Source organism: Talpa europaea (assembly GCF_964194135.1).
Source record: "Talpa europaea genome assembly, chromosome: 15".
Lineage (NCBI taxonomy): Eukaryota > Metazoa > Chordata > Mammalia > Eulipotyphla > Talpidae > Talpa > Talpa europaea.
The window spans coordinates 23,903,948-23,931,483 of record NC_140083.1 but is presented as its reverse complement, the minus strand read 5'-3'; the positions used below and the strand labels follow the sequence as shown (position 1 = coordinate 23,931,483).

Genomic DNA, 27,536 nt, shown 5'->3' with positions numbered 1-27,536 from the left:
GAACCGACTAGAAAGTGGCCAGGAAGCGCGCACACAGCTTCTCCTCGTCTTCTGTGCCTTAAACCTCTCACCAGCGTTCCCTTGGGTGGCCTTTTTTTTTTTTTTTTTTTTTGGCAAGGATGCCAGCTTTAGTGTTTCCGAGCCTTGACGCACTCTCATTTTCTTCCGAAGGCCAGTTCCAGAAAGCTGTTATTTGTTGGAGCCCCCTTGACATTTAACGAATACTTCTTGGTGCTGGGGGCACGTCTCAGAGGCATTAATAATGTACATTAAAAGTTATATACTTCCAAGCCTAGTGTCTACTTCCCAGAACCTAAGGGAGCGCTCAAGGCCACGCTCAGCCACGTGAACTGAAGTTGCGCGTCTCCCTCGGGAGCAGCCTTTCCCGAGAAGGGAGCTCACCGCTCCCACACCAAGAGACCCGATCTGGGTGTTTAGCCCTGTCGAGTTTTTAGGGTGGTGCTGAGGGGCGCGACGCTCCATGATTATTCGCCCCCAGGCTCCTGCCAGTTCTGCCCTCGAAGAGGGTCCACTAGTGAGGCGTAGGTCAGCCAAGACCCCGAAAAGGGTGGAAATCCCGAACCTATCCGATTGCTCCCCAACGTTACACTTGGCCTCGCACCCGAGTGGAGGTTGCCAGGCCTGCCCAAGGCTGATGATCTAGGAAAACGCAGCGGGCGCTGCGAAGGGCTGTGCGCAAAAGGCTGTCGGGACCCGCGAGCTGAGACCACCCTAGCAAGCCGCAATCCTTAGTTCCCAGTTTTGGGGCGCTTTCCACCCAATGGGCCCATGCAAAAGGCCTACTGCAAATGGCTGCCTTTTCATGCTCAAGGCGCTAAAAACACGTTTCCCAAAGATGCCACGGGGTCCTGGGAAGCTGTGGCCAGGCCCAACGCCTCACCGAGGGCTTTCAACCCCGCAGTGCTGCCCTGCCCTCAGGGAGCCACCAGCTCCCGCCGCCCGACAGTCCCCTCCGGCGGAAAGGCCGACGCTGGCCCTGCGGGCGCCCGGGACGCCGCCCGCCTGCGCGCCCGGCCCCGCGCGCCCCTGGCTTCCCCGCTCGCTCTCAACCTAACTGCACCGCGACTCTTCGAAAGTAAAAATACCAATATCTAGAAAACCAGGCTGAAGGCCTCCCTCTTCTTCGTAAACTCCTTTGTGTAAGAACCCGCTCTCTGCCCTAGACGAAGGCTAGACTGAGGGGCCTTTGGAGGATCTTTTGCTCTCGGTTTTCTTAAACTAGGTGGACCTAGTGGTGGAATCGTGGACCTCGGAAGGGGTGGGAAGGCGGGCGGGGGTATAGGTGGATATTGGCATAAGGGTTTCAATGCCTCCTGCTCCGCTTCCTTCTCCCACCCACCACCACCCCGTCCACACGCCGCCGCGATTCCAGACAGAAAGGAAAGGCCAGGGGTTCCTGAGCGCCGCGCGCGCCAGGGCGCCGAGCTCCTCCGGGTTAGAAGCAGAAGCGGCCCCTGTAGCACGGCGGTCCCGGCTAATAGCTGCCAACGCATCCGGCTTCTTGGGCTCTGGATTAATGTGGCTCTTCCACATAAACGACTTACGGATGCAAGAAAAGCCCTCTAGAGCAATGCTTCCTTTCGAGCTCTTAAGACGCCTCTAAATCTTTCTGGGAGTGAGAGGCCGGCGTGGGGGCGGGGTGGGGATCGGTGCCCAGCAGGCGCCCGGGGAGGCACCGAGAGCGGGGAGTGGAGGGTTAACTGCTTTGCGATCTCACCAAGCTCTTCCGAAATGCCAGTCCACTGTCGCGGCGACAATGTTTCTGGTGGTCGGGGCCTCGTCCCTCCTGGCATTTGTCTGAAATGGAGCTGTCTGTCTAACCTAGGCCTGGACGCGCCCTGCCCGGGTAAGTGGGGGGAAGGTGGGGGTGGGGTGGGGGCGGAGGGGGACCCGGGGTGGAGTTAGTCGCCTGCCTATTTTCATATTCATTAGAGCTGGGAGGTTGCCCGAGGAGCGCAGCTGAGTTTCAAGATATAAAAGCAACTTCGGGTGCCCCCTCTCCAGCCGGGACGTATTAAAGGGCTCGGAGCCGGGCAGCTGCAGGCGCCGCAGCGCTCGATTCCCCTTCCCTCCTCTCAGGCCCTCCCTCCCTCCCTCCGCCCATTCGCTCCCTCCCCCAGCGCGCTCGGGTCTCCGCGCCCCCGGAGCTCCGCGATAGCCTTCCAGGATTATGGAGTTTCTGAGCGAGAAGTTTGCCCTCAAGAGCCCGCCGAGTAAAAACAGTGACTTTTACATGGGCGCAGGAGGCGCGTTGGAGCACGTTATGGAGACGCTGGACAATGAGTCCTTTTACAGCAAAGCGTCGGCGGGCAAATGCGTGCAGGCCTTCGGGCCCCTGCCTCGCGCCGAGCATCACGTGCGCATGGAGAGGACCTCGCCCTGTCAGGACAGCAGCGGTGAGTCGCCGGCCCCAGCCCGAGCCGCGGCGGCCCGTGCGTAAATCCGAGGTGCGGGGACCCGTCGGGAGGGAAGGAGAAGCGGAGCCAGAAGCTGCAAGGCGCGGGGAGGCAGGGGGATGCCGCGCCTTTTAGGAAGCGGTGTTACAGCCGCCGCAGACTTTTGGGGGGCAGAGAAAGGGTCCGGCACAGGGGTGCCTATGCGCGATTTTTCTTCAGCTGTCCTGTCTTGTCTCCCCCCACCCCCACCCAAGGGAGTCCCTCTGTCCAGCACCAGGGCGCAAAGTGATAGGGCGCAAAGTGATAGGGCGCTAAACAGAGCGTAATTGAGTCGGGGCAGCGAGCTTCCCCCGCGAGCCCGCCGCGCAGCCCCGGCAGGCGGAGCTGAAATCGATCACAGCTCGTTAGAGGATGTCACTGTCGTTACGAAAAAGAGAATTGAGGTGAAAAACATCTTTCTTTTTTAAAATTTCCAAGACGTAGGGACAGTTTTGTCTTTGGGAAGTTGGAGGGTTGCTAGATTAGTGTACATGGATTTGGGGTTTTCTGCTTACTTGGATTTGCAATACAACGCACGTACTTTTTTTTTTTTTTTTTTTTTTTTTGGTTAAACACCAATTCGCTTTAAATAGCTTCCGACAAGAAGCTCCCATATAATCAGTCACTCCCGAATTCTGCATTGTCTGTTTTCCTGACTCCACATTAAAAGTCCACCTAAGAAGCCTTTTGGAATGCTTCTGGGTGAAATCTTCAACTTTGAATGACCAAGCATCTCAAAGTCAAAATGTTATCAAAACAAACCATCTATCTTTTCTATCTTGTAACCCAATACAAACCTATTTTTTTCAGATCGCGACAGCTAAAGCAAGTTTACAATTCCAAGAGGACTTTTCCTTATCATTGTATATATTCCACAGTTAAGCTGTAAGGAGCGGGTTGCTTTAAAATAACAAACGAATTAAGTGTGAAATATTTACAACAAGCCTCCTGCCCCCTATTTTAACGGAGGTTTCAAATCTGGCGAGGCATTAGCTCATGGAGGTCGTCTTTTAAATACTTCGTACGTAAGAAACTTAAAAAAAATATATGTCGTATATTTTACTTATTTTATTCAGCGTTGTAAGTTCCTGTTGGCTTGTAAGGTTAAATACAAAATTAAAACACAAAGGATAGAGTCAGTTAGGTTTTCGCACTCATTTATTCAGAACGATGCGAGAAATTTTTATTTTAATACACTGAATTTTTGACTTTCTAGCTGTATTTCAGGTCGCAGTACCTTTAATTTTGGGATTCGTAAACGTATACATAAAATTATTTGAACGGTCAGAATTTTAATAACATGCTTCTGTAATATCCTGTGTTGACTGCTAGATAGGACTCAATCATAGTATTTTAAATTGTCGGGGATCCTAACTAGGAAGAGAAATAGGTCATTTTTGATACTTATCAGCTTTTAAACGAACATTACACTGTTGGAATGAATTTTAATAAGAAAGTATCGAGGAAGATGAATGTAGGTAGCAGTCCGCTAAATTTGGGCAAGTTTCTGTCTTTCTCCTGAGATGCCCTTAGCCTCAAGACTGTTTCCCCTCCCCCATTCCTAATTACCGCAGTTCCCCATTTAACTTTGCCCGTGGAGACAAAACGGTATTGTTAATCAGTCATGGCTCTTCTTTATATTTAGTTTTACAGCACATCTTCTTTTGCATAAAAGCTGTTGGGCATTTAAGTTATATAGGCATTTAGGCATTTGTAGGATGATTAAAGGACTTGTAAAGTGAATTATAAAATCATTTAAAAACAAAATGAAAAAAAGAATGATAGTCATCGGAAATTATTGCTGACTAGGTTGACTTTACTTTTTTTTAAAAAGTCTTCCATTTCATTACGTCCTTGGCATGTGTGTGTGTGTGTGAGACACCCTATGATAATTTTTTTGTTTTCTATCATATGCAAGCATGCAGTTGAATCTGCAGGAAGTCCCTGAATTAAAACATCCCTAAACAGACCGCCAGATGACATCTTTTGTAATATTTTAATAAATATTTTAACTTCTGTGCTTTAGTACAGGGGAAAAATAAAAACTTTGTTTTTGGAGCATATTTCATTAGGTGAGAATAAATATGACATTTAGAAAGAGCTGCATGAGAGTTTTGAAGTAAAGAAGCATACTTAAATTTCATTCTTTTCTTTAGAAAGCATTGCCAGAAAATTGATTTGAAATTCATCTTTTAATTTAGTAAATTGCTTTTAGAAAAAAAATTTAAATGCAAATATTTGAAAAACAATAGTAACACCATACCTTAAATCTGTCAGTCCATAGTTTTTCTATGGAGATGAAGCTAACTTTAGGGGGAGAGTCTGGATTTTGATTTACAGATAACTTAAAATTAAAACAGCTTTCCCAAGCCATGCAAGCAGTTTAAAATCTGTCTGCTGTGAACAAATGTATGATTTACATTAAACTTTTTGCTTTTCAAAAATTTTGCTCACTTTGGAGTTTATTTTTAAATCTAGAGGATCTTAATTTGACTACTTTAATATGATTATAATTATGTGTTAAATATTATATTAACTCTGTAGTGTAAAGTGAATTGTGAATTGTAACAGACTGTGAAGTCCACATACACAATTTTAAATAGTTTTAAACCTGTCAAAAGTGAATTAATATTTGTATATAATGCGATGATCAAATTAAAACTGGCACAGTAAATCATTAACAGACCGCTTTTCTCATGCTCCAAATTACTTCAACTTAATTCCTTCATCAAGATGTTTCATAATCTTGAGCATTCTATTTTCCCTTTCTGGGTACAGTGAACTATGGGATCACTAAAGTAGAAGGACAGCCTCTTCACACCGAACTGAATAGAGCCATGGACAACTGTAACAGCCTCCGGATGTCTCCTGTGAAAGGGATGCCGGAGAAGGGAGAACTGGATGAACTTGGGGATAAATGTGACAGCAATGTATCCAGCAGTAAGAAGCGGAGACACCGAACCACCTTCACCAGCTTGCAGCTGGAGGAGTTGGAGAAGGTCTTTCAGAAAACCCATTATCCAGATGTGTATGTCAGAGAACAGCTGGCTCTGAGGACAGAGCTCACTGAGGCCAGGGTCCAGGTAGGAGTCAGATGGACTTGTTTATTTTGGGGTGGGAGGGAGGAGTGGAAATAACTTAAGAATAATTCAGCAGTTGCATTTTGCCACAAAGAAACTGATTCTCCAAATGAATAAATAGACAATGTAATAAATATATCCATGTATGTCTACTAAAATTTCTTTTTATTTGCAAAGGATTTAACTCACACAAATACATTAAACAAGAACACTTAAGAAGCTCCATACATATAAAAAATAATTATTATTTAAAAAGAACAGAACAGAATAGCATAACATAGCTCTCATTTTTAAAAGTAGTTTTTAAAGGGTAGAATCAGAACTATAGCTATACAATCCAGTAATCCATGTATTTTTTTCCTTTTCAATCAGTCATTGAGATTCATTTTAGGTTATAGAACAGATATTGTTATTTCAGTAATAGTCTATAAATCTATAATTTTATTGAGGTTGAAATTACAATAAAACAAAGAAAAAATTAAACTCACAAATTCCCAATTAATTATATGTATATTCATAACCTATCTTTATATAATTAAAAATCATATAGCTTATTTACAAATTTCTAGCCATCATTATTGCCAATAGTGCCATCTTATTATATTTTTAAAGTCTAGATAATTTATGTTTTTTCCAGAACAGGAATAATGAACTTAAAATGAATTTTAATATATACTTTATGAAAGTTGTGCTGAAATTATCAAATTGGATGATTCAAAATACTGATTTTTAAATCACTTTAAAAAAAATTATATAGGGTAAAATTCTCTCTCTTTGGTGTATCTTGTTTTTACTATATTTCATATTTGTAAGCTATATTTTATTAGTTGCCAAGTAAGATTAATTCAGGAGATGGCTTTTTCTCTTTGTATGTGTGTGTCTTTACCACTATAAATATGAAAATGAATTGTGTGATTCCCACACACCAGTAAAATACATAAATGAATAAAATAGTGAAAATTTTTTTCTTTGTGAGTAAAGTATTTCATGACAAGATGAAGCCATTGTAAGCTCTTAAATCATTAAAGACAACATCTGGTGGTGCAGGAATAACCAGCTGCAGTTTTTTGCTTTGGTCTGTGAAGGCAAATGATTATTTTATCTCAGTTGAAGAATTAAAGATATAGAAAGTTGGGCTAATGAAAAATTTTAGAATTGTCAAATGTTAGCACAAGACCTGCATGTATATTTTTGTCTTGTGTTCATATATCTAAATTACTTGTACATATAACCATAGAAAAATAAATTTACCAGCAGTGATCAGCTGTGCACACTGCATGTTTTTCCCTTTATATTTCATCAAGGCCTGATTAATTTTTGTCTAAGAACATTCACAGAGTGCCAACCTGAGCCTAATTTACTCAAGTTCTCTTTCCTACTTTTCATATTAGAGTGGTAATTGGTACCCATTTTAAGGGGACTGTGAAAGTCTCTTTCTCAATTAAAAAACAAACACCTCATTACTAAATTCCCTTAGTATGCGCTCTGTATCTATATGTGGAGAAAACAAATATATTTTATTTTATCTTGTTGATGCTGTCTTGAGCCCTGGTCATAACAGATGATACACATTTATCAGCCATGTTGTAGAAACACTACTGAACAGGTAGTTTTCTTTGTTAAAATTGCCTTCTTAGATTTACAATATGTACTTAAACAATTGAACTGAGTACTTATATGTTGCCTGCCATAAGTAGTACCAAGTACTTATTGAGAATGAAAAAAATGAAAATTTCAAGGAAATCTTAATGAGAGGCTTTTTATAACTTGCATTTTTATGCATGAGTTCCAACCTCTTTCCTAAAAATCTTATATTCCAAACATGGTTCTTAAGACTGAAGAGCTTCCTACATGTCGCTCATGTAATGTCCATTTAAAAATATCAAGTTATACATATTGAATATAATTTTTCTGTAGCTCTGCTTAGTATGCTAAATTGTGGGAAAATCAAGATGTGGCGTGCTATAAGGGTGAATTATTAAATATTTACCCTCTGAGGAAGATGGTTGTTACGATTAATATTTCTAGGGTGTAATTAGAGATATTGTAGAAGACAACTGAGTTACCCTGTAAGAGGTCACACTAATTCAGATTTTCCTGACACTTGGTTATATCTGCTCTATTAGTTTGATCATTTATATTGTTTGTGTTTTTAAATTACAAAAATGATTACATAAAGATTTCTGTGCATTTTCTGTAAGGGATAATAAATGTTGTAAGTGGTATAATTTATGTAATTAATGGCATTTGTATATTTTAAAACCATAAAGCAATTTCAGATAATTCCATTTTACCTATAGTCTCTATCATGATCAATAGAATATGTAATCTTAATATTTTCTGTTTCTAAATAATCATGATACTTCTGTTGATGTCATTTTTTTAGATGTAATCTTTATATATAATTTTTTCAAATTAAGTATGGGGACAACGCAGGAGCATTGTCACTTTGTGACATATTTTAAAGATAATTGTTTTGACAGGCCCAAATATTTATGTGCTTATAGATTGACTGGGTTAGTTTTATATGCTTAACCCCAAACTAAAAATCTGTGAGTGTCTTTCAGGTTTGCAGCATTCCCTTAGAGGAGGATTATCTATGCCAATTTGGAGATAGGAGTCTTCTAAATCTTACAATCCAGTTGCTTTTGTTTTTTATAAATGCGAAAACTGAGGCTTATGTATCTTAAGTAAAATTTTTTCCAAATTCCTTGACTCTACTTAATTGCCTCATTGACAAACCACTATATCAGAAAGTAAAATTTGGATATCCTTTTCTGACATAAAGAGATTAATTTTAGTAATTTTGTTGACCTGATTTAGACTCTTTGAACATCATATTTTCATTATGAAGTATTCTTTAACTAAAATTCTACTTTTACAAAATTAGGTTTGGTTTCAAAACCGAAGGGCCAAGTGGAGAAAAAGAGAACGTTATGGCCAAATACAACAAGCTAAAAGCCATTTTGCTGCCACTTATGATATATCAGTTTTGCCAAGGACTGACAGCTACCCACAGGTATGGTAAACAGCACAGAATACTCATGTGATCAGGAAAAATAGATAGGGTTTGTACATTCTTAAAATGGTTCAGAAGCCTTTATCCATAAGTGTTAGGTCTTTATTTTTGCTAAAATATTTATTTTGTTGTTGCTTTCTTTTAGAGTCATTCACTTAAAAGTATTTCAGGGTACCTTTCTTGTTATACATTGCCATAACTGAAATATAGCATCTTTCCATAATATGCCTTTTAATTACGCTACATGTTAATTATTCAGACTAACTTCCGTTGTTGACTTTTACAAATAAATAAAACATTGCCTGGCATGCTATCGCTATGGTTATTGTTTTATGAACCATACCATAACCTAGTAACAAATGTGGCCTTTGAAACCTCAGTTACACTTTAAAGTATCTCTTTTCTTATGTGTCTTTTCAACTTTGAGTTTGCTCCCTTTTTCAAGGAAACATTCAAGCTTTTTGAGTCATCAAACATAAAAAAATTAGTGGTAGATGTAAGTTAAAATATTTATCATTTGAGACACACTTTAACTTGTAATGGGAGATGTCTTATTTCATTTCAAAAAATATTCTGAAATTATTTCTCTTCTAACTTTTCCCTTAATTTAGAGAGTTTTCCCCCATACTTTGTAATGCATGTAAATAAAATACATTTTGTCTTTCTAATTGAATATTACTTTTTGTTAATACATAAGAGTAATATTCAGAACTGTACTTGATACTTGATAACAAGCATGTGTATTGTAAGGCACTAACCATCGGTGCTTCATTCCTTACTGTTTAATGGTATACATTGTAAGAGACCACTTTGAAAACATATGTGAAACACATATGCTGGCACAAAACCTAGATAGTTCACTAATCAAGTCATTGCAACTCCAAACTTAAAAGTTATTCATTTTCTTCTACTATGAATTCATGGCCTGGGTACGTGAAATCAGTCCTTTAAAATTGTGCAATATTAGTGTTCTTACACGTTTTCCCTAGATAAATTCCTCAAGTTTGCTAATGTGATATTTTGTATGTGAACAAACCTTAGCTGTCACCTAGTTCAACTTCTTTACTTTAAAATTTAGGAAACCAGGTTCCTGTGAGTTAAGACATTGATCAGTGATACTCAAGTGGGTCCTTACAGGCAGTCTACAAATGACTGCTGTGCCTACACATTTCCGCTGCTATTTGCTAGAAGAACAAAGTTATGAGTAGCTTTTGTTTACTGACCCATACCTTCGATAAGAAGAATCTTATTTTTCTTGTTTTTAAAAATATGTCTTAAAGTGGATACCTTATTTTTTTCCTATTTAAAAGTATGTTTCTATTCCTGGTTACTTATCATAGGACTCATCAAATTTTATTCACCAGGTATTTTTAAGTGTCCTAGTTGATTTCTTTTTTTTAATATTTTATTTTATATAATTCTTACATATTTTTTCATCTTTGTCCTAGTTGATTTCTAAACAGTGTTATGAGATTTTTTTTTAAGGTTGTAAGAGCCACAAGAACAGGTGGTGTAAAATTTCTCTACTTGTTGACATGATTCTAGCCCTTATATATCAGACACTGTTCCAAACACACACACACACTCATTTAAATCCTCACATCACAACATTACCTGGAAAGTTATTAATTATCCCCATTTTTCTTATATGAGGAAACTGAAAGACAAAGAGTTTAGGTATTTACTCACTTTCACATATGGTGAAGCCCTATTTGACCAGAGTCAGTTTGTCTCCCAAGCAATATCTTAACCGTCATAAAGGACTGTCTCTCCCATCAAATAGGTTTGGATGATTAATAAGTTAATACAAAAGAGCAAAAAGCCTATGTGCATTTTTCCAAGCCATAGTTTAGTTCAAACAGAAAGAATCTACCCAACCAATAAGATAACAATAAAAAAGTGGAGATGGCATGTACTTACATAAGAAATAGGTTAGATAATTATATATGTAACACTGGAGATGGCCTGCACATATTGTATATCACATAAATTTGACATGCTTGACTGATGACTTTAGAAATTACTTTAGAAATGATAAAATCATACATTATGAACTTTTTTTCAAGTGGACTTTAAACAATCTTACTGATAAGTTTTTCCCACCTCACCTGACTATGATATACCTTTTTTGCATCTTATGTCAATCTTTATTTCTTTCCCTGTAAAACTCACCTCTGTTTCTCATTTCTCTGTTCCCTGATGTTGGTTACCTTACCTCATACTCTCCTTTCTTCAGTGTAGCATAAAATATTTAAAATAGTGCCTGGCACCAGTTAAGCTCTATCTAAGCTAAGGAGAACTAAATATCACTTACGTACTCTGACTAGTCACTTTTTTTCTAGGATTATCTTGACATTGTGTTATTGTGCCTTACAGCTTTAGATATTATCAGTAGACAAAATCAGGTAACCTAGTAGCTAAAGCAGGAAAAAAATGGTACAAATTATACATTTGATAGTCTTTTTCACTCCAACAAAGAAGTAAAAAAGTTTCCCCTCACAAATCCTGGAAATTTTATACTGATTTTCCTTGTGACTTCTCCATAATTTATGTACTCTGTCTATGCCTCATAATTTAAGATGGAAGCACAGAGATCACATGTTGAGATTATTTTGACAGTGTAATTTATTAACAATAATAAAAAAATAATATTGTAAAAAATTGTACTTTTTTTTAGACAGGCAAGTCGTTTAATGTTTTGTTGGAAAAAATTCTGAAAGCAAGTATCTCCCACTCCCTACTGTAGGTATTGGATAAAGCCAGGGGAAAATTCCATTTTAACTTAAAAACATGCCGTTGACTCTTTTTTAGTTTGTTTGAAAAAAAATAATTATGCCAAGACTATGTTTCCCAAGCTTCAGCCTAAAGGAAACATTTTTTTTTCTTTTTTATCATGTGGCTTGAAAATAGAAATTTATAATGGGAAAAATAGGAACAGAAATAGGATCCAACAACTCATTGCAATAAGACATTGAATTTGGTTACTGTTACTAATTAGAGAAAAAAATTATTAATTACAATAAAAGTTGGAAACTAGAAAATGTTGGAGGCAGGACAGAAATAAAGAATTAGCAATTTGGCAGGAAAGCAAAAGCATACACAGAATACATGAAAAACAGATGGTTTAGAAAATCATCTCCTCAAGCCTGCTCAATGTGGATAATAATCTTACCTGGCATAAAGGTATCTGTATATAACATGTAACATTTACTTATGAATAGTAATTAACATTTTATAAAATGTAATACTGTGTTTGCATTGGTCTTCATTACAGATAGTAAAAGTATATACAGTGACAGCCATAAGAGTAAAAATAGCGAGTAGCTGAGGGCTTATTTTAAGCCAGGCTTCATTATTACCATTAACGCATTTAATTTGAGCCCAGGTTTTCTAAATTCAAGCCCAAGCCTCTTTAGGCAACATTTTCTTCTTAGTCTCTCACTGAGCAATGAAATAGTTCATTTTTGACCTAAAACATCACATCTTTTTGAAAAGGAGAAAAATGCTTACATTTTCAAAATTTTAAAGTAATGTTTCAAAGCACTTAAAAGTATATATATATATATATATATGTCTTAGACTGATACAAGATATTCTTTTCATTAAGTTTGTTCATACTTGAGCACCAACAAAAAGGGACAAGTGTGATGCCAGTAGTAATATACTTTAAGATAATACATTTTGAATTATACTGAAAATAGTATATTTTAAAGCTATTTTGTCTCACAAGGTTAGTTGCTATTTTGGCAGTATTATGATTTCGCTAAATTAAACTATTTGATATTCTGCAATCCATGACATCTTAAATAAGCAGCTTCATTGTTTGTGTAGTATCTGTTCCCACAATTCCTTCCCATCACCTCAACCTGTTTCCTACCTGTAGCTTCCTCTCAATTCTTCTGCAATCAGCACATCACTTTCTCACTGGCATTCTGACCTGCCACCCCATTTACAAAGTCAAGTATTTTAAAAAATGATTTGATTTTGTTCACCTTTGTGTCACAATTTTAGGCAAATTATATACAGTAAGAATAGGTTTGAAAAGTGCAGATTCACTTCAGTATTTATTCAGGGATACCTTAAGAATAAAAACTAATCAGCTTACAATAAAAACAATTGGCTTCTGAACCTGCAGTTAACCAGCTCTGTAGTGTTAAGCAATTAACTTTTCCTCTTTGAGTCTCAGTGTCCTCTACTAAAAAGAATAGACTAGAAATATTTTGAGGAGTCCTTTCAGCTATTTTTGTCTTTCCGTTATTTGTTTTTTATACAATAAATATGTTAGGTGCTGTTTTATGTATGGCGATAATGTAAATGATCTAGACAAAACCTCCTTCTTTGTGAACACATCACAAAGCAGGTGATATTTGTAACAAAATCTGTAAACACTTCTTGTTACAAACCAGAACAAGCAAATCAAAGAGACCTATGTAATTTTGCCCTTGAATTTGAAACACAAGCATCTATTGACCTTAAATTCTAATTTGTTTCTAATTTTTTCAAACCAAGGCATTTAAAAATTATTTTTCTGAATAAAATATTTTCTGTTAAGGTATAAACATTTTCTGAAAGATTAAAGCTAGCCTTCTTAGAAGGAACACTAAGGAATTGTTGGTGCTAGAATTGGTGCTAATACTGATGATCATCATTACAATGTTTTTTTTTCTGTTATCGAGAGGATTAAATTCATTTCCGAAGAGACTATGCAGGGTTTGAGGAGACTATCCTGGGTTTGAGGAGGACCAGGTATTAATGTAATAAGAATGAGAACCACAGTTAGGGAGTTATGAGTTCAAATCTTGACATTGCCACTTGAATTTTGGCAAACGAGTCAACCTCTAGGGACATTTTTCCTCATTCATAAAATGGGCATAAAATTTTATATGGTTTTTTGAGTATTAAAATAGTTTATGCAAAGTACATAGGATATTGAGTCATACACAACAAGTGGTCGATAAATAGTAACAACTCTATAATAGTTATTATTCATTATTATTTTGTTCTATTATATAGTAGAGAGACAGCTGAATGGTTTGAATGTTCTCTTAAATGTAAGAGAACATCATTTAAACTAATCCAACCTGTGAGTAAATTTACTATTTAGGAAAAGATCAAATTCAGTAAAATATACTTCCATCTTTAAATAAATATGGTAAGATTAGCAAGTTTGAGTATGTTTTCAATCCACCACAGTTATTTTCTTATGAAGAACATATTTTCATCCAAAATTTCAATGAAGGGGTTAGAGAATTTTTTCTTGCCAAAATTTTCAGTGAGGCTTTATTTAGTATAGAGTGAGAATCCTAACTAAATCTGTATTTACCAAGTGTATAAAGGGATGCCCACAATATCTTGCTTTCTGTTATTTAATTGATGACTATATGAATGTATGCCACTGGAGTTGGAACATATCAAGTGTTGGATTGAAATATTAAATAATTCGTAGTCATTTGGGAAATTTAAGATGCAATTAACACTACATAACATTGCTACTTTAACAAATTCTATTTCAAGCATTATAATTATACATTTTTCAAAATAAAATTCTAAAGTTTCTGTAAAAATTAGATTGTAAAGTTATTATTCAACCTACTTTTCTTCTATCACCAGTTTTTGTACTAATCTTAAAGTTTTCCTTTATTTAAAATAATTAAGAAATATGGAACTCATCCCCTATAACCACTGTGGTTTAGTGATTTAAAGGCATATGGAATCTTTTTTTTATCTTTAGCTAAAGTATCACATTTTTATCACTGTTATTTCTATTTTTCCTAAATATTTGTAGCAAATAAGCAACCCAAAGTCTTTTAAGAATGTTAATTATATGGCTATGTGTGATGCATTCTGCAGTGAATATTCTTATATCTATCACAGTCAATGAGATGGGCACGTAGTGATACAGTGAAACATCCCTTATGATGAACAAAAGGACAAGAATGTGAACATTGTTAGGTGAAAAAGTCATATATCTATTGTACAATTTCTCAGTGATTGTAAGCACAAGTATTTGAAGTTGTAGGAGATACATAATATAGCCATCTATCATTACTCAAATAAATACAGATTTATAATGAGTAAATTTGTTGAATTAATTAAATGCATCAATGTATTGTTTATATAATATGTATGAATAATAATTCATGTATATGCATTCATATGTAATAAAAATAAGTTATATGTCATCTGAGGCACATTTTGTCACTATCAATTTGGTGAAGGAGCAGCTAGGCATAGTGAATGATTTTTATTTTGTTGAAAATACAAAAACTTTAATTATAAATATTATCCTCCAAAAGAAGACAATACATATATGTTTTAGATTATGATGCAGACTTATTTTTGAAAAATATGGTATTAAAATTTAATGTGACTTAATGACTTTATACTGTAATAATATCTTAGCTATTTTTTATTTTTGCTTTTAATAGATGGCCACTATCAAAGCATTGACTTTTTGCAAAATGATCATAAGTATTTATATTTTAAGAAAAAAGAATAAATCAGTAAATTGAATAGATAACTAATGTAAACAAGAAAAAAACATGAAAATACATATGTTGATGTTAGCTTATATGTATAAAAATTATCTCATTGGAGAATAGAGACAAACATGGGTGAAATTAAGCCTTCAAAGACTGCAAGTCAATGAGAACAGATCTATAGGTTAAAAATTGCAGTTCAGACTACTATTGTTAGTGTGGACTTTATGCTTAGAATTTTAATTTAGAATTCTATGTGTTCCATATTTATTAGGCTTAGGTTTCTGTCCGTTTTCTTTTTTTTTTTTTTTTTGGCTAAATCATAAAGCATTAAACAGAAAAAATTTTGCACAAACGTATAGTTGATTATAAAAATCACAAGTATTTCAATGTTACAATTAATATTAATACAAAATAAGATGAATATAATGATAGATTACTCAGAATTTGAGAATGAATTCAAAGCTCATACATATATAACAAGTGGGGATCTCTAAGATTAAAAATATTCTGTGGAAATAATTTGCATATTTGATTTATATTTCCATAAGGAAACCGATTTGTATTTTAATTTTTGTGTCTTATAACTGAATTTTGTTTTAATGGGTGGGTTTGTGTCATTAAAAATGTTACCTGAAAAAAATAAATAGAAGGAATTTAAAAAATTAACCAGACACTGATGACTCAGCAATACTTATCATGCATGTAAAAATAGATGAAAAATACTGCAACATATAATTGGAAAATATAGCAAATGATAATTGTTACTTGATAATAAATAAAATAGCAAAGGCTAATTGCTGTTATTGTGTTACCTCCTTAAGTGAGTTGATTTGAAATTTTCATGTTAAAGTGTATATGTGGGGTGAGATTTCCTATAAATTTTTAACTATAATAATTACTATGCAATTTAAGAACACATTTGATACTAAAGTAAAAGAAAAAATGGTTTAATGTTTCTTATGACTTTAACTTGAAGCAAATTTCAAATATCTTAATAATACAAAATTTAATAAATTTATATGACCATTCTGAAAATTTCTAGACATTAACATTTTTTGAAGGGTGAGATCTTATACCTCTAAATTTTTGCACTAACAAGAGATGAAACTTTTATTTTTCTGTAAGAAACTTTGCCTTGCAGATTACTGGTTTCATATGAGTGTTACATGTAACAGTGGGATTATTTTAAAATGGAAAAGATGCTCTTCTTTTTTCCAAATCCCTGTATAGATTTCTAACATGGAATTTTATTAAAAAATCAAAGTAGCACTCAATATTAAATGAGATCCTTTTTTGATCATTTCCAGTCACTTTGGCTTAGTAATACTATGGGTTGCAAAAATATACTTTGGATTTTTGAAATGTAAATTGATTACATAAGCATCTTAGTATTTATATATTAAAATTTGGGGTAAAAATTATGTCTGATACATAGGCACAGATAAAAATGTGCTGTTATTTATATCTCAGGTAGTATCTAATCATACTCACATTGATCTTTTCGCTGTGTAATTAATTCAGTTGAATTTTTTTTTTCATGTAGAAAACAAAGTCTCAGTGTGTGTAATTCACTGGTAGCAAATCCACTATGTAGGAAAAACACTTACGCTCTTTCTCCCTGCCAGGAACCTAGTAATGTAGTAACTAGAAAAGTCAATGGGGTTCTAAAGTTAGTCAACAGTTAAAAATATCTACAAGTTACAAAGCATATGATTCTTATTAATATCTTATCACCCTAAATTTTTAAAAGGAAGGGATATGCTAGTAAAGAATGTAATAGATTCTTTAAAAATTGAACTTTTGTAGAAAAATATTTGTACTTTTAGAGAAGCATTATTTTAAAAGTCCAGTAAGTAAAGTGATATAGTGATAATGTGATAAAAATCTGGATAGTAAATATTAAATACAGCAATGAATAAATATAAGCATTCAGTCAAAGAGGCAACACTAAAATTTTAATGCAAAGAACCTACTGTAACATCACCACAAATATCTCATTGTAAATCCCTGACATCCTTTTTCAAAGTACTCTTGATCTCCGCAGGGAAGTATGCATTGACGTTGGATATGAGGGTAGTGTGAATAGTATGATGTGGGATGTGTGTGTTAAGTATATACATATAGAAGTTGGTTGCAGTGTATATGTTGAGACGGAATAGACTTAGACAATTATTTTAATAGAAAAGTATGTTTAATTAGAGGTCTTAAACTGATTTTTTAATATATTATGGTACTTGACAACTAAAGCAAAGACTGACAAACATAATCTTTTAAAAGTTTTTTTAAAAATATGGAAAACTACTCACTGTAGTAAGATCAACAAATATATTAGAAATATACATCAGGATTAACATACTAAATTTTTCCTTGTAATTTTGGTTACAAAGAACATATCTGTATTAAGTTTCTTAGGTGAAGGTGAATGAGATTTATGATATTCTATACATATGGTATTACTGCATGAGAAATAGATCAATATATCCACTGTGAAGAATTCTTTATATGCATATAAACGTTCTCATTACAGATTTATTAACCCCCTTCTTCCTAACTATTGATTTTAATTCCTTAGAAGAAAAATGAATGTTTTAAAAATGAATTGAATAAATTTGATTTCAGTTTGAAAAGTATCTGACCAAAAAAAAAAAAAACCCAATTTTGTTCCCAAATTCCAAAGTCATGGAATAATTAAGTGTTAACTTTTTATTTGATTAGAAAAACATTAAGGGGCAAATGTTCAAAGTGGAGAGTAGTAAGTCAGCTGAACTTCCATTCATGCTAATGGGAGGCAGTTGGCTAAGTTCCCTGGACAAAGCTTTGAACATACCCCTAGAACTTTAAAAAAAAATGTTGCAAAGCACATTGAAACATGGAATGTTTTTAGGTCCTCCACTTCTTTTAAACACAACAACAAAAAAAAAAAATGTAAAGGCAGGCAGTACTTCTTTTTTCTTAAGCACACATGAAAGAAGGATGTGGGCATTATTTAATAATGTTGTTCCTGGTTTAAAGCCGTTAAATATTATACAGTTAAAGGCTTACAGAAAATTATTTGTTGCTGCACATCACCATTGTTGGTGTCTCTGAAACAGTCCACAAAAGAAGATTAATGGTCTGATTTAGAAAAATTATTTCCTTATATTTCAGAATTTAACAGCAAATAGAGTACTTCTTTTAATGAGTTCAAAAGCAAGACTTTTTGCACAGCTTTTTTGTTGATATGTATATATACATATTTATGCATAAATATATATTATAGTTATGCATATTTAAGCAATATGATTTGTGAATTCCAGAATAGAGTTTTAAAATCACCACTTCTGTCAGAATCAAATTCGTGGAGGGATGGAAGAACAGTAGACTGAGTCCATGCTAATTGTGTTAAATTTATTGTCACAAGCTCAAATAATTTTTTTATATAATCAGCTATTTCCTGCAAATGCTAATAGAAGTAGATAATCTAGAACAAAGATGATGCCTGTTTGCCAGGTTTTCTCTGTGGTTTTCAGATCACACCTATAATATGTCAATGTCATATGTTGATGAGGGTGAAAGGTATTGACAACCTCCAGCACATCCAAGGGAATGTGACTGGAATGATTAGTCTGGAAACCATGTCATATGAAGAATTCTTACAGAAAAGAGACTTGCAGTTGTGTAATAATTGCCTGATGATATCAGATTTTCACATGTAAGAAGGATGTTTATTCTGTGTCACTTTCATAGAATAGAAATAGAAACGATAGATAGAGGAAATTAACAGCTCACTATTTTATGGAGCTTTCCAAAAGGGAATGGGATTTTTCTTTTAAACAAGTTAGCTTCTTATCTCAGAAGTGAGCATAACTGAGATTGTACAGGGGCTTTTGCATTTGGGAGGAAGCTGGACTTGTAGTGTGCCTAATTCCAGGTGATTTACAGAATTGCATGTGTGCCTTATGTTGCCATTAATTTACTACAGATCCCCTGAGCCACACCCCATGCTTGATGAATTAGAATATTCAAGAAGATACATCTATGTTGTAGAATAAATGTTTGATAGGAAAAAATACACTACTTGGAGAAATGTAGTAAGCAAAATGTAGGTATGCACTTTTCATTGTTTCTCTTATTATATAGTATTAATGATTCTAAAGTTCAAATCATGCCATAAAATATATTAGAATAAATCATCCATAGAATTTTAACTCCATCTGTAAGGGTCCAATTCCATTTCCTGGACATCTTTCAATTATTTAATAAATTTGTATTTAGGGTTAATATCTTGTATTATGTTAGTCCCGAGGATGAGAAAACAGTTGTGAACAATCATTGAAGATTTTGTTTCCAGAGAGTAGACCCTATGAACCCTCACAAAGTTAGAATTATGAATAAGTAAGTAAACAATTTCATGAGACTACTTTTTATGTTATTGTAGCATTTAACATTTCCTGGGTCCAGATTTGACCTCTACCATTAGAGTTATGCATCTGAGGTGAGGTTCTTAACTCTATGCTATGATTGTACCTTCTACAAAATGGAGATAGTAAAAGAAACATACCTTTTAGTGCATTGAAATGATTAGATGTCTTCATAATGTAATATAATGCCTGACATGTGGTAATTAATTGATAACTTTTAGCATGATCTTGATCGCCATCATCCACTGTTTAAACTTTTAGAGGGAATGCTTCAGAGGAAGCAAAAACCACAAATCACTGGGGATACTCTCTTCCATGATTTGTATCAAACTTTTGATATAGAAACCAACCAGATCCCTAAAGTCAAATGAAGACATGCCAGAAATTCAAAAGTGAAAGAAAGGCTCGGGGATGGGGGAGATAGAGATCATGGAAACAGGACATATCAGCAAAAATATGTGTATCATTACCCGTGGGAATATTTGGGTGTTTTCTCAAGTCCAACTAAAATACTCTGTAGTAATTTCCTTTACCAATGCATTATTGTTCAGAAAACATTTTTATATATTAGAAATTCTTTTCCCAAAATCAACACATTTAACTTGCTTGACCATTTCTAGATAAGATTGTCCATGTTGTAGTAACTGGTGAATTTATTTTCAAATTATAGTTACATTATGTAATTATTATAGGGAGAAATACATATATATTCAGAGATTAACTTTCTTGACTTTACCTTGCAATATGAGTACATTTTAATAAATTTTAGCAACATTATGTATAAGTTGAGGTCTTTGACATACACAAAGTGTAAATAATCTTTCTCTGCCACTATTTTGCCTTTCATTTATTTTTTCAAAGATAAGGAAGCAAGTTTACTTTCATCTCTTAAAAGCCCTTTTGCCAGACATGTGACTAGTTTTTGCAGTAGAGCACAACATTTGATTGAGTGGCAGTGCAAAGTCACCCGCGTCGAGTTAGAAGAGCTAGTTTGACTGAGTAATGACATTAACAGCAGTTCTTGTTGGCTTGAGGTATTTAACTCAGCAATCACTGGCATCAATCATTATCTTTTTAACTAAAGTGGAATACATACATAATGAGCCAAAATTAAAACAGCATAGCCCATGAGAACTTGAGAATTAATAAAATATGAGAATCATTATATAGATTCACATATTTAGCAGAGTGCTTTATTTATAATATATATATATATATACAGAGCTATTAAAAAATAATGAACTGAGCATCATACCAAGCATCGAAGCCCTAACTATAGAATGAAATTATATTCAGCTACTTTTATGTTTTGAAACTGATTAAGTAGTCCTTTTTTGAGTGACAGGGTAGTATCTCTACCAGTGATCTAGATTTGTTAACATATTTTCTGTTGTTCGTTGAAAACAAACTGTCATAAAATGTATGATTTAAGTTTGGCTCTTGTAAAATTGTGCTATGAGCAGTAGACTAGATTATAAAAACAAAGGTAAGGAAACATTATTTGTTGTATATCTTTTGAAATAATTGGAGATTCTAATCTTATTATGATTTTTAAAAAGAAAACCAGATGCATTAAACATATATACTGCTGCCGTGTTCTCATTCAAGTCTATTGTTTGTTGTAAAAAGGCATCCGCTTTTTAAATTTCATCTTCTAAGACTGGATCTCTCTGAAATTCTATGCAATACAACTCTTCCCTTTTTCTCCAGCTCCTTTCCTGTGGTATGATGTTCTCTGTGGTTCTCAGTAATGCATGTGATCCCTGCAGAGTTTTTTAAAAATATAGCTGGTCTAAATACCTGATATTAAAAACTTTATTCTATAAATTCTAATTATTGTTCCTTTTACATACTTGTAAATTTAGATAAATGTGTATATGTTGGGGATTTTGCACTAAATTGTTTTCTGTGAAGATTTAATATGAATTGTAAATGTCTTGTGCACAAATAGTAAAACAGTTTTCAATCTTGTGTAAGATGCTATATATTACTTTAATTTTATTTGTGTAATATTTTTGCTAATGTGTGTTTTTCTAGGTTGTGCTTTCATTGTTTAGTAATGTTCATGTTTTGGGATTCTAAATTTGATTTACTTGTCATACATCTGTTCACTATATTACACTATGTCACTCACATAAATCACCTGTATATAAAACCTGTATATGTTTCTCCTATTCAGAGAGCTATATGTTCAAAACTACAGGAAATAAAAACAGCAAAAGGATAAATATATTCCAAAATGAGTTTGATCAAAAATACCTTTATAGAGCAAACTAATTAATGTCAGCAGTGGTTTCCAACAAAAACTACCACACCAAGATTCCAACTATTCAACTCAAAGAAAATGCAATTGTGTTATTTTGTTTAGAAAGATGAAAACTATATTTAAACATAAAACCGTATTTTAAACTTTTTCTAAGGACACAAACAGGTCATGAATCATGACTACATCTTTAAGATTTAATTTTTAAAATCAAGACTCTAAAAAAAAATGCTAAAGAGACTGACATGTTTTCAGAGTAGTTTATGTGGTCAATATGTAGGCTTTGGTGATCGATTACAATGTAGTAAACTGGAAGAATCTTTCAAATCATTATTTTTCAGGAGTCATTTTATGTACTCAAAATACAATTAGACCACCCAATTGATACAACAATGAATAGTTAACAAAATTTAGTAAATGCAGCTTAACAAAAATAAAAGGAACAAAAGTGAGGATGTGTAAATATAATATCTGTCGTCTTATATATTCCAGATTCAGAACAATTTGTGGGCAGGAAATGCGAGTGGCGGTTCTGTGGTTACTTCATGCATGTTACCACGTGACACTTCCTCCTGTATGACACCTTATTCTCACTCGCCTCGGACAGATTCCAGTTACACAGGGTTTTCAAACCACCAGAACCAGTTCAGCCACGTGCCCCTCAACAATTTTTTCACTGACTCTCTTCTTACTGGGGCTACCAATGGACATGCATTTGAAACAAAGCCAGAGTTTGAAAGGAGGTCTTCCAGTATTGCAGTTCTTCGAATGAAAGCCAAGGAGCATACTGCCAATATTTCATGGGCCATGTAACATACAGTACTCTTTTATTTTTTCTTTTAATGGCAAAGTAAAACATTCTTATTTCTCATATTTAAAGGATACCACAATAAGCTGCTGTGTGTGGAATTGCTAAAGGTCAAGATATACAGTGAGACCAGCTTAAATGAATAGTTGTTATTATTTAACATTAAAATCTAAGAATGAACCTCTGAAAAGACTAAATAGGTTTACCATGCACCAGTCTCCACAAACTCTGTTTTAGTAGTAAGTTTTTTTTTTTCCTATTGTACGAGTCAATGAAATATGATCATGCAATTTCTTAAAAGAATAAATGTATTAAACAAATTCCTCTGTTATAGATTGATTTATGTTAGTTCTGTATAACAAGAAATCCCTTGTAAAATAATACTTGATAAAGGAGGAAATGCTCTGAGGAGAAAGTCAAGATACCCAAGCTGTCAGGTAAATATGGAAGCAGGGTATTTGGGGGAGTTAACTGCCATTTCTCTAATTTTGACTGTGGGATGCAATGGGCATATTCCCTGTTGTTTAAACGTTATCTTCAAGCATTCAAGATTTTCTACTTACAGTTATTTAGTGAATTTCCACTCTGCAAAAAAAGAAAAATAGGTCTCTTCTAAAATGAACTGCATTTGCATGGAATATTTGGACAAAATTTCCTACACCATGTGGCTAAAAGTGATAACTGAAATATTCTGGTGTGACTTCAAATATAGTCACAAGAACCGTTTTTTATAAATGCCATCTTTCTAATGAAATAGCCAACATGAACTCAGTGACTTAGCGATCAGACACAAGCAAAAAAGAAAATTACAAAATCAGTTATTTTAAAACTAAAATTGTATTGATTAAAATATACACACAAACATCTAATAAATACAGTAAAAGAAACATTTTCATTTAATGGAGCTGGGAACCAGAATTTATATTTCATGGGCATGTACATTTTTGCACATGAGTGTGTGTTTGTGTTTTGACTTATAAGCTGTAAGCATTTTTTTTCTTTGCTACTGTGGTTTTGCATAGGGAATTAAAATGTCAGAAGACTCTAAAATTCCTGGAGGAAAAGAAAAGAAGAAAAATACATTGCATCTGGAAAATTGCTAACCCCTTTGATTTACTTCTCCTCCCTTTCCCCTGTCACATTCCAAGCTTTTTCAGATGAGTGAAATGTCAACCTCCTTGAAAGACTCTTAAGTTCATAAAAGCAAAGTAAATTAATTGAAATGAAGATGACTTCCATGGCTTGGATCACAGCGAGATCTGCTCTTTGTACTTTCTTAGAATCTTCTTGTGGTTCCTACAGCCTTTAGGGATATGCTTGGAAGCCCTGAAGGCTAAAGGACAAGAACAAATGAATTTAAAAAAAATTAAATTTCAGAAAGGGTGCTTAAATCCAGTAAGTATCTCTTCCTAGTGGGAAAATATTTATAGCAGTGAGACATCTTTTGTAATAAAATTTTAAATCAAGCTTATGATAGAAATGAATGATGTTCTAAACAAACATTCTCTGACTTCATAATAACTCTGTTCTTTATTACTTTTGTGTTCTCTTTTTAGTTTTGTTCCCAAGACAAACTTCTTCAACTTTGACCCCAAGAATTATGCTTACATGCAGGAGATTTTGTTAAAGGATTGTTTAGGCAGCTGTTAAATATCCTTGATGTTTTACAAGAGAATGACTTCTTTTATATATATAACCACATATATATATGTACACACACATACATATATGGTTAATGGTTAATAGGCATTTGTGAACTAAAAGAGGAAAAGTATAAGACTTTCTTTTTGAAAAATTTACCAAATTGGTTTCATTTTCTTCTGATTTTTTAATTTAAAGTTTAATGTCCTTTGGCTAATACCTCATATTTTTAAAGTGAGAGACAAAACGTATAGAATCATGTTTGAATTTTGCCTCATTTCTTAGTCTCCTATGCTGTTTTTCTTTCTTTATATCTAAAATGAGTTGGTCACCATATCACACTGACCACCAAGGCACCCATAGTCCTCCATCCACCATATTCCTTTGGGTCTGCTTCTCACCCTGCTCTCCACCCTTCCCCTCTGCTTCTTGTAACCTCAGTTCTACAGTCAGACATGCAGAGCTTGTTACTTGTTTGGTTCTGTCAGACTCTTTGGGGTCTTCTGCCTCTGAATCATATATGGTATTATAAACCATTGTTACTGAAATAAAAGAATAACCAGGAGAAAAAAATAAATGAATTTAAGGTAAAGTAAAAACAATTAACCATCAAGTAGAAAGTTGAAAAAATAAAAATAGTTGGAGCTTCTATAACTCATTTTTTTTCAATTTAAATAACATCTTTCTAGTTGAGTTTCTACAATTAAAGTCTCCATATACATTTTATATCTGTGCACCTTTAATTATGCCTACAGTGTGTGAAGTGCTATTTAGGGTAATTAAACGAGTAATAGAGCCATGGTTCTGGTCCTTGAGTCCACAGTATTTCGGGACATGTGCATGCATGAAGTTTGACCCTCAACCATGCCTCATATTTTATGGTGGCATTGAGAATTTCATGAGTTGTTTATGCTAACATTCCAGACTTTTCTGTTGGCTGAAAATTTAACTCTGTATCTAAGTTGCTAAAATATGATAAACTTATGATGTACTAGGATAAGATAAAGCTAAAACAAAGAACGTACATGAAATGCATGTCTTGAATTTTCTCCTTTCTAAACTTAGAATAGACCATTTCCATACACTAGAGTTTAGATACTTGAGAGGAAAATAAGGAAGATTTCATTTTGTTGTATTTGAGTTCATTGAAGTATTGCTTTTGGAAAGTTTGGGTGCATTAAGTACTTGATGTACTTGGACATTTGTTTCTGGGATAGTCTCATCCCCTACTTGCCCCCTTTACACATTTTTCTTCCACAGATGGCTTAAAAGATGATTCTTTTACTCTTCCTGAGCAATTTGGTTAAGGTTTGGATCTTACGATAAGTGATAAATTTAATGGAGATTTAGGTAAGGCTTGCAATTTCTTTCATAAACATAAAGTGAAATTTCAGAAAAAAATGATGCATTTTGAAGATATATCATTTACTTCTTATGAATATTAGTGATTGTTTTCCATATGACTTCTTGTGGAAGTAAAAAAAAAAAATCACTGTAATCTTTGCCCTCGGTCCTGACAACATATCTCAAAAGAATAACAGTTATTAACCTATATAAACTTGAGGAAACTCATGAAATTGTGTGTATAAATTACAGGAGTATATTAGTTTCCTCTGACTGTTGATTTTTTTTTTTTTTACTTCCAAGGAAGAGGGAAGGGCAGACCAAAGCACTTAATGGAGTTCTTACAAAAATGATATGTTATTGTTTCCTTTTTTGTGTATCTTCACTTGTCTCAAATACTGGGTACTTAACCTTCCATAGAACAATTTTAGCATTGCTGCCTTGTGTTTTATGTTGTGCTGCTTTATATATTACTGTAGTTTTAGTTTATCAGCAACTAAACAAAGCCTTGTCTTAATAAGAAGTAAAAAGATCAATTACAGTATTTATATAAGGTGTTTGAGAATTTAAATAATTATTTAAACTTATCAGTGAGCCTAACATTTGTCTTTCAACATTTAATTTAAGTAGTATTGTAAATGATGAGTAATTGTGTTAGATACATTTTTTAATTAAATGTAATGACTACTTATGCTGCCAATTTTTTTAGGAGAAATATGGAAATGATCTTACATTTAAATCCTAATTAAGATAACTTCTTTTTTCTCTCATTAGAATAAAAAGATATATGCTTATTGTTTCAAACAACCAACCAAACGATTGCTATCTTTTAGTCATCGCTAAGAAATTAAGCATCTAGTAATCCAACAGACAATATTCCTCAAAGCTATTCCTGTCACATTGAAACATGTTTGTTTTTTGTAATCATTTAATACAATTGTATTTGTTTTAGCTTCTGAATCTCATTATATATATTTTATATAAGCCTAGCAGTAAATTACTAGTGATTCAAATGAAAGCAAAATTAGAAGTGAAATAAGTAGAATCAGCATTTATAGAATCAGCAGTAGAATCAGCATTTATAACACAAAACCTCAAAAACAAAAATAAATGAGATATGTTACCAGGGTATAAGATGTGCTGAACCAGGATTTTGTCCTTTTATATTGCTCTCCTTTTAAAATAAACATATTCCGGGGCCTCCCCGGTGGTGCAGCGGTTGAGCGCTGGGTTGCGAAGCTGCCCGCAGCCTTTGCAGCGCCAGTCGGTTCGATCCCGGCTGCTCCCCAGCCACCAGAGGAGGGTCCCACATGGCGCGCAGACCTCTCCTGCCGCCCGCTGCTCCCCTCAGCAGTGTACTTCGGTCCTTCTGCCTGCTCTGCTCCCTGCTCTGGCTCTGGTGAATTCTCTCACCCTCCCGCGCTTCTGACTGTACCCAGTGCTTGTATAAATTAATTAATTAATTAATTAATTAAAAAATAAATAAAATAAAATAAACATATTCTGATATTTATTCTAGAAGTGTATTGCAAAAATGGACAGCAACGCTTCAAGACAGGGCTAATTCTTCCATTTTAGAGAATGAAATTACAGAGTTGGAAGAAGTTTTTTCTTCTGCGCCTTAGAATTCTATGACTATATACTTTTTTAGTCCACAGGGCAAATAAATGACAAATATTTCATTATGATACTGTCTTATAGCATGTCTCCCTTTAGAATAAGAGACATTATATAGTGACTTTTTTTACACATTTTCACAGAATATGTTCTCTTACCTACTTACTGAAAAACACTGGGTGTGAATTGATAGCATACATCTGAAGAGGTGAGGACCTATACCCCTAAATTATATACAGTGTAATAAACCATTTCCTTAATAGAAAAAAACAAGTACAGTTTAAAAAAAAAAAAAGACTTAAAGAGGATCTAGAACAATTGCCAGCATTGTCAAACATGAAGCCTTCAGTAAAAGGCAAAAGGAGCCCCTTACAGACCACTTACATAGTCCATTTGGTGGATATGAACAGATTTAAAGGTATAAAG

The 27,536-nt window shown here is 34.3% G+C and overlaps 1 protein-coding gene across 1 annotated transcript; it reads left to right on the top strand.

The window, feature by feature from the left end:
• Positions 1 to 2,191: 2,191 nt before the first annotated feature.
• On the top strand, positions 2,192 to 22,513 carry ALX1 (ALX homeobox 1; the record flags this gene model as incomplete). The annotated part of the gene is made up of 4 exons (XM_084255097.1): positions 2,192 to 2,417; positions 5,235 to 5,539; positions 8,427 to 8,555; positions 22,193 to 22,513. The coding sequence occupies 4 exons, from the start codon at positions 2,192 to 2,194 to the stop codon at positions 22,511 to 22,513; spliced, it is 981 nt and encodes a 326-aa protein (XP_084111223.1).
• Between the last annotated feature and the right edge of the window lie 5,023 nt (positions 22,514 to 27,536).